Source organism: Saccopteryx leptura, chromosome 5, assembly GCF_036850995.1.
Source record: "Saccopteryx leptura isolate mSacLep1 chromosome 5, mSacLep1_pri_phased_curated, whole genome shotgun sequence".
Lineage (NCBI taxonomy): Eukaryota > Metazoa > Chordata > Mammalia > Chiroptera > Emballonuridae > Saccopteryx > Saccopteryx leptura.
The window spans coordinates 143,653,268-143,669,360 of NC_089507.1; the positions used below are offsets into that span (position 1 = coordinate 143,653,268).

At 46.5% G+C, this 16,093-nt stretch overlaps 1 protein-coding gene across 4 annotated transcripts in view; it reads right to left on the bottom strand.

The window, feature by feature from the left end:
- ESYT2 (extended synaptotagmin 2) overlaps positions 1-15,254 on the bottom strand; it is a 76,151-nt gene extending 60,897 nt beyond the window's left edge. Inside the window, exon 1 of one of the 4 annotated variants that reach the window (XM_066385719.1) lies at positions 14,528-15,254. In XM_066385719.1, coding sequence (XP_066241816.1) covers positions 14,528-14,839 — 312 coding nt within the window. In that variant the 5' untranslated portion in view covers positions 14,840-15,254. The remainder of the gene's footprint in view (positions 1-14,527) is intronic. The other 3 variants (XM_066385720.1, XM_066385722.1, XM_066385721.1) reach the window with 3 other exon arrangements.
- Positions 15,255-16,093: the final 839 nt, after the last annotated feature.

Consider the following 16,093-nt stretch of genomic DNA (forward strand, 5'->3'; position numbering starts at 1 on the left):
TAATTTACTCTGGCTGGATTAGGTGATTGGAAGAATGGTAAGAGCTAAAGCTGAAAAATCAGGTCAAGACCAGCCTGAAATGCTTTCTGTACCATGCAGATGACTGTTCCTTTATGCTACAGGCAATGGGTCCACACTGCAGTTCTCAGTAAAGAAATGATCTTCCTGGAACTACAGAGAAAAGAGGCAGAGAAACCACTTCCACAAATAAGATTTCATTACAAGTGAATTGGCTCACATTGTTAAACTTTATATAAGATGAACTTTGAAGGTCAAGCCATCTCCCAGTAGTAGAATGCTAAGCATTCAATAGTTCTGTGATTTTTAATTTAATTATTTCAAAGTGCCAAGAAAAAGAGTATGCCAAAATTGAAGAAAGTCAATCTGTTACCAAATTTTAATTCTGTTCACTAAGTTGAAATCTGCTTCTCACTAATACATATTCATAAACACTTGCTTATTTTTCACAAAACAAAATTTAAAGTAGCAGAAACATCACAGAGAAAAACTGGGATATATAGGAAAAATAGTTTCCAAATCATATAAGAATGCATGAACTCATCATTTGGTTTCAAATCTTTATCTTTCAACTAAGAAAAAATCTACTAGATCTCCTTTATAAGTCCAATTATAAAACAAGTTTTCATATTTATTTATATTGTCTCAACAAACTAGAAATGATTATTCTTTGATTCTCAAGTTTTGATTATATTTGAGCTGACACTACCCAAGAAATCTTTTTAATCATATCTTCAAAAAGAACAAAAGCAAAAAATAAAGAAAAGAACAAAGGCATATTTAAAATTCTAATGTGTTGCTATTACCAAAGTTGTTTTGTTTAAAAAAAAATTTAAACTAAATATACAAAGACAGAACATTAACTGTATGCCAGGAAGTCTACATACAATATCTTGTTTCATCTTCACAACAGCGCTTTGAACAATATCTATCTAACAGATAATGAAACAAATCTGTTCAAAGTCACAGGGGAAATAAGTGAACTTGACCCAGAGGGTTCTTAAGTCTCCCGTTACACTTAGCTGAAGTACAAAGAATGGAACAAATTAATGCAGAACTAAAATTTTCTAATTAAAGCATATTTCCCCTAGAATTAACAGAACCAACAAGAATACCAAATACTTACATGGATTCAGAAATTTAAAATTTTACTGCGAATTTTTCTTTTCTTTTTTTTTTTTTTTTTGTATTTTTCTAAAGCTGGAAACAGGGAGAGACAGTCAGACAGACTCCCGCATGCGCCCAACCGGGATCCACCCGGCATGCCCACCAGAGGCCACACTCTGCCCCTCCGGGGGGTCGCTATGCCACGACCAGAGCCACTCTAGCGCCTGGGGCAGAGGCCAAGGAGCCATCCCCAGCGCTCGGGCCATCTTTGCTCCAATGGAGCCTTGGCTGCGGGAGGGGAAGAGAGAGACAGAGAGGAAGGGGGGGGGGTGGAGAAGCAAATGGGCGCTTCTCCTATGTGTCCTGGCCAGAAATCGAACCCGGGTCCCCTGCACACCAGGCCGACGCTCTACCGCTGAGCCAACCGGCCAGGGCCGCGAATTTTTCATTTTCAAGAAATAGGTTTAGCCTGACCAGGCGGTGGCGCAGTGGATAGAGCGTTGGACTGGGATGTGGAAGGACCCAGGTTCAAGACCCCAAGGTCGCCAGCTTGAGCACGGGCTCATCTGGCTTGAGCAAAAGCTCACCAGCTTGGACCCAGGGTCACTGGCTCCAGCAAGGGGTTACTCAGTCTGCTGAAGGCCCGCAGTCAAGGCACATATGAGAAAGCAATCAATGAACAACTAAGAAGTAGCAACGCACAACGAAAACCTGATTGATGCTTCTCATCTGTCTCCATTCCTGGCTGTCTGTCCCTGTCTATCCCTCTGACTCTCTCTCTGTCTCTGTAAAAAAATTAATTAATTAATTAATTAAAACTGTTTATTTTAAAAAAAAGAAAGAAAGAAAGAAATAGGTTTAGCCTGACCAGGTGGTGGCGCAGTGGATAGAGCATCAGACTGGGACATGAAGGACCCAGGTTCGAGACCCCGAGGTCGCTGGCTTGAGCGTGGGCTCATCTGGTTTGAGCCTAAGGTCCCTGGCTTGAGTAATGGGTCACTCAGTCTGCTATAGCCCCCTGGTCAAGGCACATGAGAAAGCAATCAATGAGAAACTAAGGAACTGCAACAAAGAATTGATGCTTCTCATCTCTCTCCCTTCCTGTCTCTCTGTCCCTATCTATCCCTCTCCCTTTCTCTGTCTCTGTCACACACAAAAAAATAGGTTTATATGATATTTCTAAGAACTTAATATTTATTCCCTCACAAAGACAGTAAATATCTCAAGACTTACAAAAATTAAGTCAGTGAAATTTGCCAACTTTAAATCAACTTGTTTCTCCTCTTAATCGTACACAATGAAGAATAGTAATCAGGAACTTGAAAACATCTGGACTTTTTTCTTGAATAGAATCATTTCTCTTTACTGGATTTTGAGACCAAGATTTTGGCCCATCCCCCTTTATGTTTGTCATTAACTGTGATGATACAATATATCACAGCCAGGAGATGGACATGGCATCCACCCATGGCTACATCTTACCTAACTATGGCACAGCATCACAGCCAGAAGACCACCACCATCCATCTCTCCATGATATATTTCTCACCTCTCTCTCCCACCTCCCTCTATCATCTACACAGTGTCCATAAAGTCATGGTGCACTTTTGACCATGGTGCACTTTTGACAGGTCACAGGAAAGCAAAGAAAGACAATAGAACTGTAAATCTGCACCAAATGAAAGGAAAACTCTCCCAGTTTCTGTTTTGTTTTGTTGTTTTTTTTCTGAAGCTGGAAACGGGGAGAGACAGTCAGATAGACTCCCGCTTGCCCCTGACCGGGATCCACCCGGCACGCCCACCAGGGGGCAACGCTCTGCCCCTCCGGGGCGTCGCTCTGCCAAGACCAGAGCCACTCTAGCGCCTGGGGCAGAGGCCAAGGAGCCATCCCCAGCGCCCGGGCCATCTTTGCTCCAATGGAGCCTTGGCTGTGGGAGGGGAAGAGAGAGACAGAGAGGAAGGAGGGGGGGGCGGGGGTGGAGAAGCAAATGGGTGCTTCTCCTGTGTGCCCTGGCCGGGAATCGAACCCGGGTCCCCGCACACCAGGCCGACGCTCTACCGCTGAGCCAACCGGCCAGGGCCCTCTCCCAGTTTCTGTAGGATGATGTGGCAGCATGTGTGTATGCACAGATGATGACGTTTAACACCGTGTATACAGCGGAACAGCCCACGGCCATGCCAGTTGATGTGTGGATGGTACAGAGCATGGGTCCCCAAACTTTTTACACAGAGGGTCAGTTCACTGTCCCTCAGACCATTGGAGGGCCACTATAAAAAAAAACTATGAACAAATCCCTATGCACACTGCACATATTTTTTTTTTTACAGAGACAGAGTCAGAGAGGGATAGACAGGAACGGAGAGATGAGAAGCATCAATCATTAGTTTTTCGTTGCGCATTGCAACACCTTAGTTGTTCATTGATTGCTTTCTCATATGTGCCTTGACTGTGGGCCTTCAGCAGACTGAATAACCCTTTGCTCGAGCCAGCGACCTTGGGCCCAAGCTGGTGCGCTTTGCTCAAACCAGATGAGCCCGCGCTCAAGCTGACGACTTCAGGGTCTCGAACCTGGGTCCTCGACATCCCAGTCAGATGCTCTATCCACTGCGCCACTGCCTGGTCAGGCTGCACATACCTTATTTTAAAGTAAAAAACAAAACAAAACGGGAACAAATACAATATTTAAAATAAAGAACAAGTAAATTTAAATCAACAAACTGACCAGTATTTCAATGGGAACTATGGGCCTGCTTTTGGCTAATGAGATGGTCAATGTCTGGTTCCATATTTGTCACTGCTAGCCCTAACAAGTGATATAATGCACTTCTGGAGCTGTGACGCGTGAGTCCCGCATCACCGGAAGTAGTACTGTACGTGAGTGATGCCGCGCTTTGCAGTGCCGCCACATTCAGTACTCCAGGAGCACAGGATGCATCCGCCACTGAATGGATGCATCGTTGGATGCATCACTGACCACCAATTAAAGAGGTGCCCCTTCCGGAAGTGCGGTGGCGGGAGCCGGGTAAATGGTCTCAGGGGGCCGCATGCGGCCCACAGTTTGGGGACCCCTGGTACAGAGGAAAGTTCAGTGTATTCTGTGGCTCGCTAAATTAAAATCTGTGACCAAAGTGCAACGTGAATATCAAAGCGTTTATAACGAAGCACCACCACATAGGAATAACATTACTCAGTGGGATAAGCAGTTGAAGGAAATCGGCAGTTTGGTGGAGAAACCCCATTCTGGTAGGCCATCAGTCAGTGATGAGTCTGTAGAGGCTATACGGGATAGCTACCTAAGGAGCCCTAAAAAATCTGTGCGTGAGCCCACATCGAACTGCACTGAATAGGTATGAAACTGGGAGAGTTTTCCTTTTATTTGGTGCAGATTTCACATTTCTATCGTCTTTTGTTGCTTTCCTGTGACCAGTCAAAAGTGCACCATGACGTTATGGACACACTGTAGTTTTAACACTTATTAAGAAAATCTTTGCTTTAAAATAGACTGATTTAGCTCTGGCTGGTTTGCTCAGTGGTAGAGTGTCAGCCTGGCGTGTGGATGTCTGGGGTTCGATTCCTGGCCAGAGCACACAGATGAAGTGACCATCTGCTTCTCTACCCTTCAACCTCCCCCCTTCTTTCTCTGTCTTCTACTTCTGCAGCCATGGCTCAATGGTTTAAGGGCATTAGCCCCAGGCACTGAGGATGGCTCCATGGAGCCACCACTTCAGGTGCTAAAAATAGCTCAGTTGTAAGCATGGCCCCAGTTGGGCAGAGCATTGGCTCCAGATGGGGGGTTGCCGGTTGGATTCTAGTCAGGGTGCATGTAGGAGTCAGTTTATCTCCCCTCCTCTGATTTGGAAAAAAAGAAGAAACTATTAAAAAAATAAATAAATAGATAAATTTAAAAACTTGAGCTATCACCTTTGCAAACGTTCAAAATGCTTTAAATGTCATATTTTAAATATATATATAACCACTATATCAACTGAAAGGCCAAAGAAAGGGCTACTTTTCCTGGTTCCATATGTAGTTATGAGTCTAGAAAACTTCTAAATCTTAAACCATATGTTCCTAAACAAATTATTTTCTTGGATTAAAAGTAAAAAAGGATGCATTACTTTTATTTTTAAAAAGTATCAATGTATACTCTAACTAAAACAAGTATCATACATATGTTTGTGTTACTACCAGCTAGTAGATTCTTGAGTTTAATACCTTGTCTTATTCAAATTTGTTGTTTCTAGCACCTCTCACAATATGGTAACTGTAATGCAGCAAGAGTCTAATAGTAGATGAATCAATAAAGGCTGATTTTTAACCCTTACACATAAGTTGGGCTAGTTCCTTAAAATGTGATTTACTCTAGGAAAAATTCACTAAGATAAATGGTTTTATTTTTTTAAATTACAGGATTTTTGTAACAGTTAATAAAAATAAATGAATAAAAGTCACTGAAAGAGAGAAAGACCAAGAGAAAATTGGAAATAAAACATGTTAAGTGGAAAAAAATAGTTCCATGAGAAAGATAACTACTAACACTGTTTATGTAAGAACTATGCCCCACCCAATTCCAAAACAGGAGATGACTCAGTGTTTAAGGCACAGTAAGATCATTAAGAGTGAAAGAGAACAGTGTATTGGCAGGAAGGTGGATGGTATTTCCAGCTACCTCAATGGTACAGAGCACAACAATCCAGCAATTACCTTGGCTGCAAATTTTTTGGCAATAGAAGCGAGATGAGTACCCTACTACACTGCATAGGAGTTTCCATTTTATGACTTTACAGCTTAGTTCTGAATATGTCACTATCTCTCCTTCCTCCAATGCCCAAACTTGCCACAAGCCATGATTAGTTTCTTGAAGAAAAAAAAAGAGTAGTTTTTGTATTCATGTCCAGGATGAGCTCCCTATGAACTAGGAACACTACCCTTAGAGCACAGGCCCCAGTCTGAACACGTCTACTCCTCACCCCTGGGTCCAGAGTAAGTCCCGAGCTTCATGTCACCTTCCATCACTGTCCTTACAGCTCCCTCCAGATGGGACACGGTTGCCCTGTTGGGCTCCAATGCTTCTATCTGGGACATATTCCTGATTTCTCAATCCTGAGCTTTTATTTGCTGTTCCTACTGTGCCTTTCTATTTTTAAATGTGCCCAATGTGTCTCTATACACCCCTTACCCATCTTCTCTCTGATCCACCAGGGCACAGGGAAGGGGGAGCAGGCGGGGCAGCTGGGCATCACACCCTGCCTCTATCTACCTGAAAGAGAGTATACATGTGAGGGCAGGATGACCTCTGACACTTCCTCAGATCTTTAAATGCAGGAAAAAAATTCATCTAAGATAGCAGTTGTGCAAACTAAAACAGATAATACTTTAACAAAACATAATAAAATGCAAGACCATACAGTACATTCTAAAATTATGCTATATTAGAATTTATCTAAAATAAAACCAATCTATAAGCTATGAAGCATGATACCATTTGTTAATGAATTACAATTTATTTTCTTAGCCAATATAATATCAATATAGTAACATTAGGTGTAAGGTAAAAACACTTATTTACTTTTTTCATTTATATTCTTTAAAATGTAAAGGTCACCTGACCAGGTGGTGGCGCAATGGATAGAGCGTCGGACTGGGATGCAGAGGAAACAGGTTCAAGACCCCGAGGTCGCCAGCTTGAGTGCAAGCTCATCTGGTTTGAGCAAAAGCTCACCAGCTTGGACCCAAGGTCGCTGGCTCCAGCAAGGGGTTACTCGGTCTGCTGAAGGCCCGCAGTCAAGGCACATATGAGAAAGCAATCAATGAACAACTAAGGTGTTGTAATGCGCAACGAAAAACTAATGATTGATGCTTCTCATCTCTATCTGTTCCTGTCTGTCTGTCCCTGTCTATCCCTCTCTCTGACTCACTCTCAGTCTCTGTAAAAAATAAATAAATAAATAAAATTTTAAAAAAAAAGTTATAACAGTTTTACCCTGACCAGTGGTGGCAAAGTGATCTCATGTCTCTCTCTTCCTGTCTCTCTCTCTCTTTAAAAAAAAATGAAAATAAAAAAAGGTATAACTGTTGTAGCTGGAATTCTATAAGCAAGGTACAATTTACTTTGTACTATAGCTGGTCACCCTTTCACTTCTTTATTTTTAAAACAAATATAATGTCTATAATATTTTTACTTATTGATTTTAGAGAGAGAGGGAGGGAGAAAGAGAGAGAGAAACAATGATTTGTTGTTCCACTTATGTACTCCTTGGCTGATTCTTGTATGTGCCCTGACCAGGGATCAAATCTGCAATCTTGGCATACAGGAACAATGCTCTAACCAACTGATCTGTCTTCCCAGGGTATAAGGTCTATAATATTTTTAACAATTCAGAGACCATACAATTCACTCATATAAGTACACAAATAAATAATTTTTAGTATATTCACAATGTCTGTGGCATTATTCAAGATTAAATGCTGCAACCAATGCAGAAATCATGAAAACTTACAGAAAAGGAGGAAGTTCACGAGAGCTAAGAGGAATATTAAATTACTAATCAGTTGGAATCTATAATTTATAAGTATATATTTAATGTAATGTGATAATTTAATTTAAATGTTACATTTATATATACAGTATGTCCGTAAAGTCATGGTGCACTTTTGACCAGTCACAGGAAAGCAACAAAAGACAGTAGAAATGTGAAATCTGCACCAAATAAAAGGAAAACCCTCCCAGTTTCTGTAGGATGATGTGGCAGCATGTGCACATGTGCAGATGATGACGTAACACTGTGTATACAGCGGAGTAGCCCACGGCCTTGCCAGCTGAGATGTGGACGGTACAGAGGAAAGCTCAGTGTGTTTTGTGGCTCACTAAATTTGAATCTGTGACCAAAGTGCAACGTGAATATCGGGCGCATTTATAACAAAGCACCACCACATAGGAATAACATTATTCGGTGGGATAAGCAGTTGAAGGAAACTGGCAGTTTGGTGGAGAAACCCCATTCTGGTAGGCCATCAGTCAGTGATGAGTCTGTAGAGGCTATACGGGATAGCTATCTAAGGAGCCCTAAAAATCTATGTGTGAGCCCACATCGAACTACACTGAATAGGTATGAAACTGGGAGAGTTTTCCTTTTATTTGGTGCAGATTTCACATTTCTATCGTCTTTTGTTGCTTTCCTGTGACCAGTCAAAAGTGCACCATGACTTTACGGACACACTGTATTTTGGCAAGAGACAGAGAGAGAGGGACAGACAGATGAGAAGCACCAATTCTTCATTGAGCCACCTTAGTTGTTCATTGATTGCTTTCTCATGTGTGCCTTGATGGGGGGTAGGGGGGTGCTACAGCAGAGCGAATGACCCCTTGCTCAAGCCAGTGACCTTGGGCTCACACCAGAGACCTTTGGGCTCAAGCCAGTGACCCTGGGGTCATGTCTATGATCCCATGCTCAAGCCAGCAATCCCATGCTCAAACAGGATGAGCCCGCGCTCAAGCTGGTGGCCTCCAGGTTTCAAACCTAGGTCCTCAGCATCCCAGGCCAACGCTCTAACCTCTGTGCCTCCACTTGGTCAGGCAATGTTACATATAGTTTTTGTTTGTTTGTTTGTTTTGGTTTGGTTTTTTTACAGAGAGAGAGATAGACAGGGACAGACAGACAGGAACGGAGAGATGAGAAGCATCAATCCTTAGTTTTTCATTGCGGGTTGCAACACCTTAGTTGTTCATTGATTGCTTTCTCATATGTGCCTTGACTGCGGGCCTTCAGCAGATCGAGTAACCCCTTGTTCGAGCCACCAACCTTGGGTTCAAGCTGGTGAGGTTTTGTTCAAACCAGATGAGCCTGCGCTCAAGCTGGCGACCTCGGGGTCTCGAACCTGGGTCTTCCGCATCCCAGTCGGGCGCTCTATCCACTGCGCCACCGCCTGGTCAGGCAATGTTACATACATATAGTTTTGATTCACATATTTATTTAAATTATTTATTTTTCAGTGCTAGTTCTATACTCTCCCTTCTTGAAACATAAAGTGAGCCTAATATTCAAATGAAACAAAAGTATGTGTTACTAAAACCAGAGCACACAAGCTGATGGGCACATACATTATAAATTTAAATCCCCTTTTTTTTTTCCAGGGACAGAGAGAGTCATAGAGAGGGATGGATAGGGACAGACAGACAGGAACAGAGAGATGAGAAGCATCAATCATTAGTTTTTCGTTGCAACACCTTAGTTGTTCATTGATTGCTTTCTCATATGTGCCTTGACCGCGGGCCTTCAGCAGACCGAGTAACCCCGTGCTTGAGCCAGCGACCTTGGGTCCAAGCTGGCGAGCTTTTTCCTCAAGCCAGATGAGCCCGTGCTCAAACTGGCAACCTCGGGGTCTCGAACCTGGGTCCTCCACATCCCAATCCGACGCTCTACCCACTGTGCCACCGCCTGGTCAGGCCCTTTTTGTTTTTTAAACTAAAAAAGATATTTAGCGCTTTATGTCTAGCAACCTTGGCACAATCTTTTCTAATTTAATGAAGCATTTAGACCAAATAAGACAAGCAACACAATGCTCACAGTCATTCCCTCTCTGAACTACAGCTGTAGGGTACATATAAACAAGAAATGCAAAGAGCAGGGGTCCCCAAACTTTTTACACAGGGGGCCAGTTCACTGTCCCTCAGACCATTGGAGGGCCAGACTATAAAAAAAACTATGAACAAATCCCTATGCACACTGCACATATCTTATTTTAAAGTAAAAAAACAAAACAGGAACAAATACAATATTTAAAATAAAGAACAAGTAAATTTAAATCAACAAACTGACCAATATTTCAATGGGAACTATGCTCCTCTCACTGACCACCAATGAAAGAGATGCCCTTCCAGAAGCGTGGCGGGGGCCAGATAAATGGCCTCAGGGGGCCGCATGTGGCCCGCGGGCCGTAGTTTGGGGACCCCTGGCAAAGAGCATTGGTATCCCCTTCACAGCCATGAGGACTCCTCTAAAGTTTTCTCAAAGTACATAATTGCTCTAGAATCTAAGTGCTAAAGTAGCAACCCCAGTTTAAAATAGCTAAACTGTGGCTCCTGATTTAGCTACACCAACTATTTTGTTACACATCTTCACCAAATTTCCAGGGTGGGCCCTGGCCGGTTGGCTCAGTGGTAGAGCGTCGGCCTGGCGTGCAAGAGTCCCGGTTCGATTCCCGGCCAGGGCACACAGGAGAGGCGCCCATCTGCTTCTCCACCCCTCCCCCTCTCCTTCCTCTCTGTCTCTCTTTTCCCCTCCCACAGCCAAGGCTGCACTGGAGCAAAGTTGGCCCGGGGCAAAGTTGGCCTGGGCGCTGAGGATGGCTCTGTGGCCTCTGCCTCAGGCACTAGAGTGGCTCTGGTTGCAACAAAGCGACACCCCAGATGGGCAGAGCATCGCCCCCTGGTGGGTGTGCCGGGTGGATCCCAGCCGGGCGCATGCGGGAGTCTGTCTACTTCCCTGTTTCTGGCTTCAGAAAAATACAAAAAAAAAAAAAATCCAAAGTGTAAGTCAATGATTGCCTGACCAGGCGGTGGCGCAGTGGATAGAGCATCGGACTGGGATTTGGAGGACCCAGGTTCGAGACCCCGAGGTCACCAGCTTGAGCACAGGCCCATCTGGTTTGAGCAAAGCTCACCAGCTTGGACCCAAGGTCGTTGGCTTGAGCAAGGGGTTACTCAATCTGCTGAAGGCCCACGGTCAAGGCAAATATGAGAAAGCAATCAATGAACAACTAAGGTGTCACAATGAAAAACTAATGATTGATGTTTCTCATCTCTCTTTGTTCCTATCTGTCTGTCCTTGTCTATCCCTCTCTGATTCTCTCTCTGTCTCTGTAAAAATAAATAAATAACACGTAGACATTATAATAAAGTATAAAAATTGTACATGAATTTCTAAAAAAAATGTTAAAGGTATATAAATAAAATTCCTCCAACCCCAGACTCCTAGTGCTTTTCTTGGCTATAACCATGAAGTTGCATGTAAATCCATCCAGAAGTTTTCTAAGCAATGCAGGCATCTTCAAGTATGTATACATGACATGAGTGCAAATATAAATTTGGAATAAACACGTGAAAATTGCCTGACCTGTGGTGGCGCAGTGGATAAAGCGTCGGCCTGGAATGCTGAGGTTGCTGGTTCAAAACCCTGGGCCTGCCCAGTCAAGGCACATATGGGAGTTGATGCTTCCTGCTCCTCCCCCCTTCTCTCTCTCTCTCTCTCTCTCTCTCTCTCTCTCTCTCTCCCCTCTAAAAATGAATAAATAAATAAAATATATAAAAAACAAAAACACGTGAAAATTTTTGGAGACAAGCCTGACCAGGCTGTGGCACAGTGGATAGAGCGTCGGATTGGGATGCAGAGGACCCAGGTTCGAGATCCTGAGGTCGCCAGCTTGAGCGCGGGCTCATGTGGTTTGAGCAAAGCTCACCAGCTTGGACCCAGGGTCGCTGGCTTGAGCAAGGGGTTGTTCAGTCTGCTGAAGGCCTGCGGTCAAGGCACATATGAGAAAGCAATCAATGAACAACTAAGGTCTCACAACGGGGCCAGAAAAAAAAACTAATGATTAAAAAAAACAAAGGCCCTGGCCGGTTGGCTCAGTGGTAGAGCATCGGCCTGGCGTGCAGGGGACCCGGGTTCGATTTCCGGCCAGGGCACATAGGAGAAGCGCCCATTTGCTTCTCCACCACCCCCCCCTCCTTCCTCTCTGTCTCTCTCTTCCCCTCCCGCAGCCAAGGCTCCATTGGAGCAAAGATGGCCTGGGCGCTGGGGATGGCTCCTTGGCCTCTGCCCCAGGTGGCAGAGCGACGCCCTGGAGGGGCAGAGCATCGCCCCCTGGTGGGCAGAGCTTCGCCCCTGGTGGGCCTGCCGGGTGGATCCCGGTCGGGCGCATGTGAGAGTCTATGTGACTGTCTCTCCCTGTTTCCAGCTTCAGAAAAATACAAAAAAAAAACAAACTAATGATTGATGCTTCTCATCTCTCTCCGTTCCTGTTTGTCCCCGTCTATCCCTCTCTCTGACTCTCTCTCTGTCCCTGTAAAAAAAAAAAAAAAAAAATTTTTTTGGAGACAATATAACTCTATGTTTAAGTATTGTAGAGGAAAAACCCAAGAACAGAATCTTTGGCTAATCAGCCTTTTATTCTGCTTAGGGAAAAAAATAAATAAATTTGTCTCACCTTCAGCATAGTAGCAAATGTATTAGTTAATTTAGTATGTGAAAAAAAATCACAAGGATTTTTACAAGTAAACTGATATTAAACAGCTCAATAACCAAATAGCTATAAAAGTCAGCACCATCAGTTCCTGTGAACTTAAGCACTCACTGATCATGCCTGTTATTTTGGTGACTTTGTTTTAGCTACTTTCTGGCATCATTTAAACTTGGTGTGACACAGACACAAGATGCCACCTGAAAGTACTTCTGCATTTCTAAAGTACACCTGTGCTCTCGGCTCTTCCCACCCTGGTTCCTGTCTTCCCATTTTCTACACCTCCCTTCTCCCTGCTTCTACTGACTTAATTCCCCAAAATACTGTCCCACATGTCTACTGTGTACTAAGAGTTTTAGACCCCAATGGGCCGTGACTATTGGATTCTTCCTATAGTTCCAGTCTGTCATCACCAGGCAGCACCATTCAGTGCCTCTAGGCCCTGGCCAGTGGCACTACTGCCTCCTGACCTTTCTCTACCTCTTGCTCACTCCTCCAGCCTTACTTAATCATGCATATTTCCAACCCCTTTCTCCTCTAAGAGGAAACGACCCTTCACTGGCTGGCCATTCCACACTAAGTTTACACCAAGCCTGATGAGCACCACTTATCTTAAAATCATGCTATTTCCTGTAAGTCTGAAACTGTGACACTAACTCATGGTTAAAAAGCACTGGGGAGCCTGACCCGTGTTGGCTCAATGGATCAAGTGTCAATCTGGAATGCTGAGGTTGCCGCTTTGAATCCCTGGGCTTGCCTAGTGAAGGCACATAAAGGAAGCAACTATTTTTAAAAAAAAAAACATAAAAATAAAAAGCACTGGGGAGCAGGAGGACAAGATGAAGAAGCCAACCCCATTACTTTCCATTCTGCATAAATTATTCAGAGAATCACCTGGGGTAAAAATAAAACGATCAATCCCCTGACCCTTTCCATTAGGGCAACTGTCCCAAAACCTCCTGCTTCTATCACAACGATCCAGTTCACCCTACATAAAAGTTCCATCTTACGACATGGACAAGAGTGTGGTGGTTACCAGGGGTGGGGGGAGGGAGGACAGGGGGAGAGTTAGGGGGAGGGGGAGGGGCACAAAGAACTAGATAGAGGGTGGCGAAGGACAATCTGACTTTGGGCGAGGGGTATGCAACATAATTTAATGACAAAATAACCTAGACATGTTTTCTTTGAATATATGTACCCTGATTTATTAATGTCATCCCATTACCATTAATAAAAATTTATTTAAAAAAAAAAAAAAAAAAAAAAAAAAGAAAAGGCAGTATCAAGCACATAGCAGATGTTCAATAAATACTTTATTTTGATTACAAAAAAAAAAAAAAAAAAAGTTCCATCTTACAATGTCACTGCCAAAATAATTAAACTTCCGATTATCTTAACCTCAGCAACTTTTCGGGGATCCCTTACTGCTCTTCAGTTGTGTCAAAAACAACCAAGAAAAGTCTTGGGGTGGAGGGAGGAGAAAAGTCGACTTCTCCCGCGCTATCGGCGGCCACTCCCTTTTCCTCCCGAGTGGCTCCCAGGACCGCAGCGGAGGTGGGACCGCGGCCTCTCTACCCCACGCCGAGGGGAGCAGCCGAGGTCCTGCGACGTGGTGGGAGAAGAGGAAGGAGCCCGGGAAGGTGCCTTCTGCAGGGGCTGCGGAAAGCCAGCGCAGACAGGGACAGCGGGGACACAGGGCCCCAGAGGGCCCGCGCCACAGAGGCGAGGACACTGGCTTAAACAAGCGGGACGCACTGACAGCAATCTGGACCCGGGGGAAGCTGCCAGTGGTCAGGGCACCCCAGAGTGAGCGGGTGGGGATGACGGTGGCGCAGACACCTAACCTGGACAGGTAGGCAAAGAGGGACAGGGCGGTGCGGACGCCTGGGCCGGGCAGGGCGGGGTGGGGTTCGTGGCGGGGTTGCACACCTGACAGCATAGGTAAGCACGGTGGGGGCAGGGCGGTGCGCACCCAAGACCCGGCTGGTAAGCGGGGTCTGGATCTGCGTCTGGGGCGGGGCCCACGTCCGAACTCACGCTGACCGGCCGGTCGCAGGCGAGCGCCCCTAATCCGGGCAGGGATGGGTAGGAGCGGGATCCGGTGCAGGCATGGAAGGAGGGTCGCGGTCGGTACGCGGGGTCCGGGATGGGGCCCGCACTCACCCAGGCCGGCAGGTCGCAGGCGCGCACCCCAAGGCGCACCGTCCGCTCCTCGTCCTCCAGCAGCGCCAGCGCCCGGTACAGGCGGGTGGCCTTGAGGCCGCGGCTCCGCCGGCACCACGCGAGCAGCGCCAGCGCCAGCAGCACCCAGCTGAAGCTCAGGCCCAGGTAACCGAGCGCGTACACCGGCAGTAGCAGCGCGAAGCTGCGCGCCAGCTGCGCCAGCAGCCCCGCCACGTCCACGCTCAGCGCCGTGCCGGCCGGTTCGGCCCGTCCCGCGCCGGCCTCCGGGCCCGGGACCCTGGCGTCGCTCATCGCCGGCCGCCCAGCCGCGCGCTGCGAGGACCTCCAGTCCCGGCCCTGGCGCTCCCGCCCGCGCGCCAGCGCCCCTGCGGGGAAGGCCCCGCCTCTAGAGCCCGCCCGCGCTTCTGCCCCCGAGCGGCGTACGACGTCAGCGCGCAGGGAGGGCGGGGCGGTGCCGCCTTTAAATCCCGCCCGTGCTTCCGCCCTCGGGCGGCGTACGATGTCAGTGGCTTGGCCTGGGGCTGGGACGTCAATCCTTGGGGTAGGCGTGGCCTGTGTGTAGCCCTGGCGTGGGCGCCCTCTGAGTCAGGAGTGGGCGGAGCTGACGTGAGGGCATCGCCATCCCCGCGCGGATCCCGCGCCTAGCGGGGTGGGGGGTGGGGTCTCCAGGAGCGGCTGTGGGCGGGGCTGGCTGGCTCCGTTGTCACAGGGTGGGTCAGCCCCTGGGAGTGGGCGGTGCCTCTGAGGCCAGGTAGGGCCGACGGAGTGGTGGCTGTCAGCTCGGTCGTGGCTACGGAGCGCTTCCGGTCGTGCGGATGGCAGTTACAGGCCTTGCCTGTAGCGGTCCCGGCAACGAGCGGAACCGGACCGGGGCGCGGCTCCCGAAAGGCTGGTGTGAAACGAGAAGTGAGCGCTCCTGCGTGTTCCTTATGCGCTTCTCGGGTTTGGGAAGGGGAAGTTGGCTGTTGCATCGACCTTGAACGTGCTGAAAAACACGCTCCTGCGTGGTTGATAGTGCAGCGCCTTAAAGCAAAGTCCTGATCACTCTAGTCGTGCTGAGGACGCCACAGAGTCAAGATGTGTTTCGTTGTGGAAATCGCAGCTGTTTTAGAGATGAGAAAAACGACAGGATGGGTCCCCTTGACCTGTAGGCAAAAGGCTGGGATTTCGGCCCAGGAATATGTCTGAGGCTGCTCTAGCAGGAAAAGTAGAACTGGCGCTAGGCAGGGTCCTGCTCAGCTTCTCTGAAATGTGTGCACGTCCTGGCCGACTCAATGCTGAAAGTGCTCCCTTAGACCTTGCTTGTGGTTCCCAAGAAACACAACAGCCCTTGATCACTATTTCCCAGAAAACCCAACCAGTAGTTACTAGTTAACTTTTTCAGGGTATTCAATGACCTTCCAAGGAAATTTTAATATTAATAGGGCTAGTTTTTTCCCCCCTCTCTTATTCTTCAACTCTTGTTACTGGTAGCCTTGAACACCTTTAGGAATGGCTGGGACTAAAGGAGAGAAATAAAGCATGCTTACATGTTTTCTAAGTTCT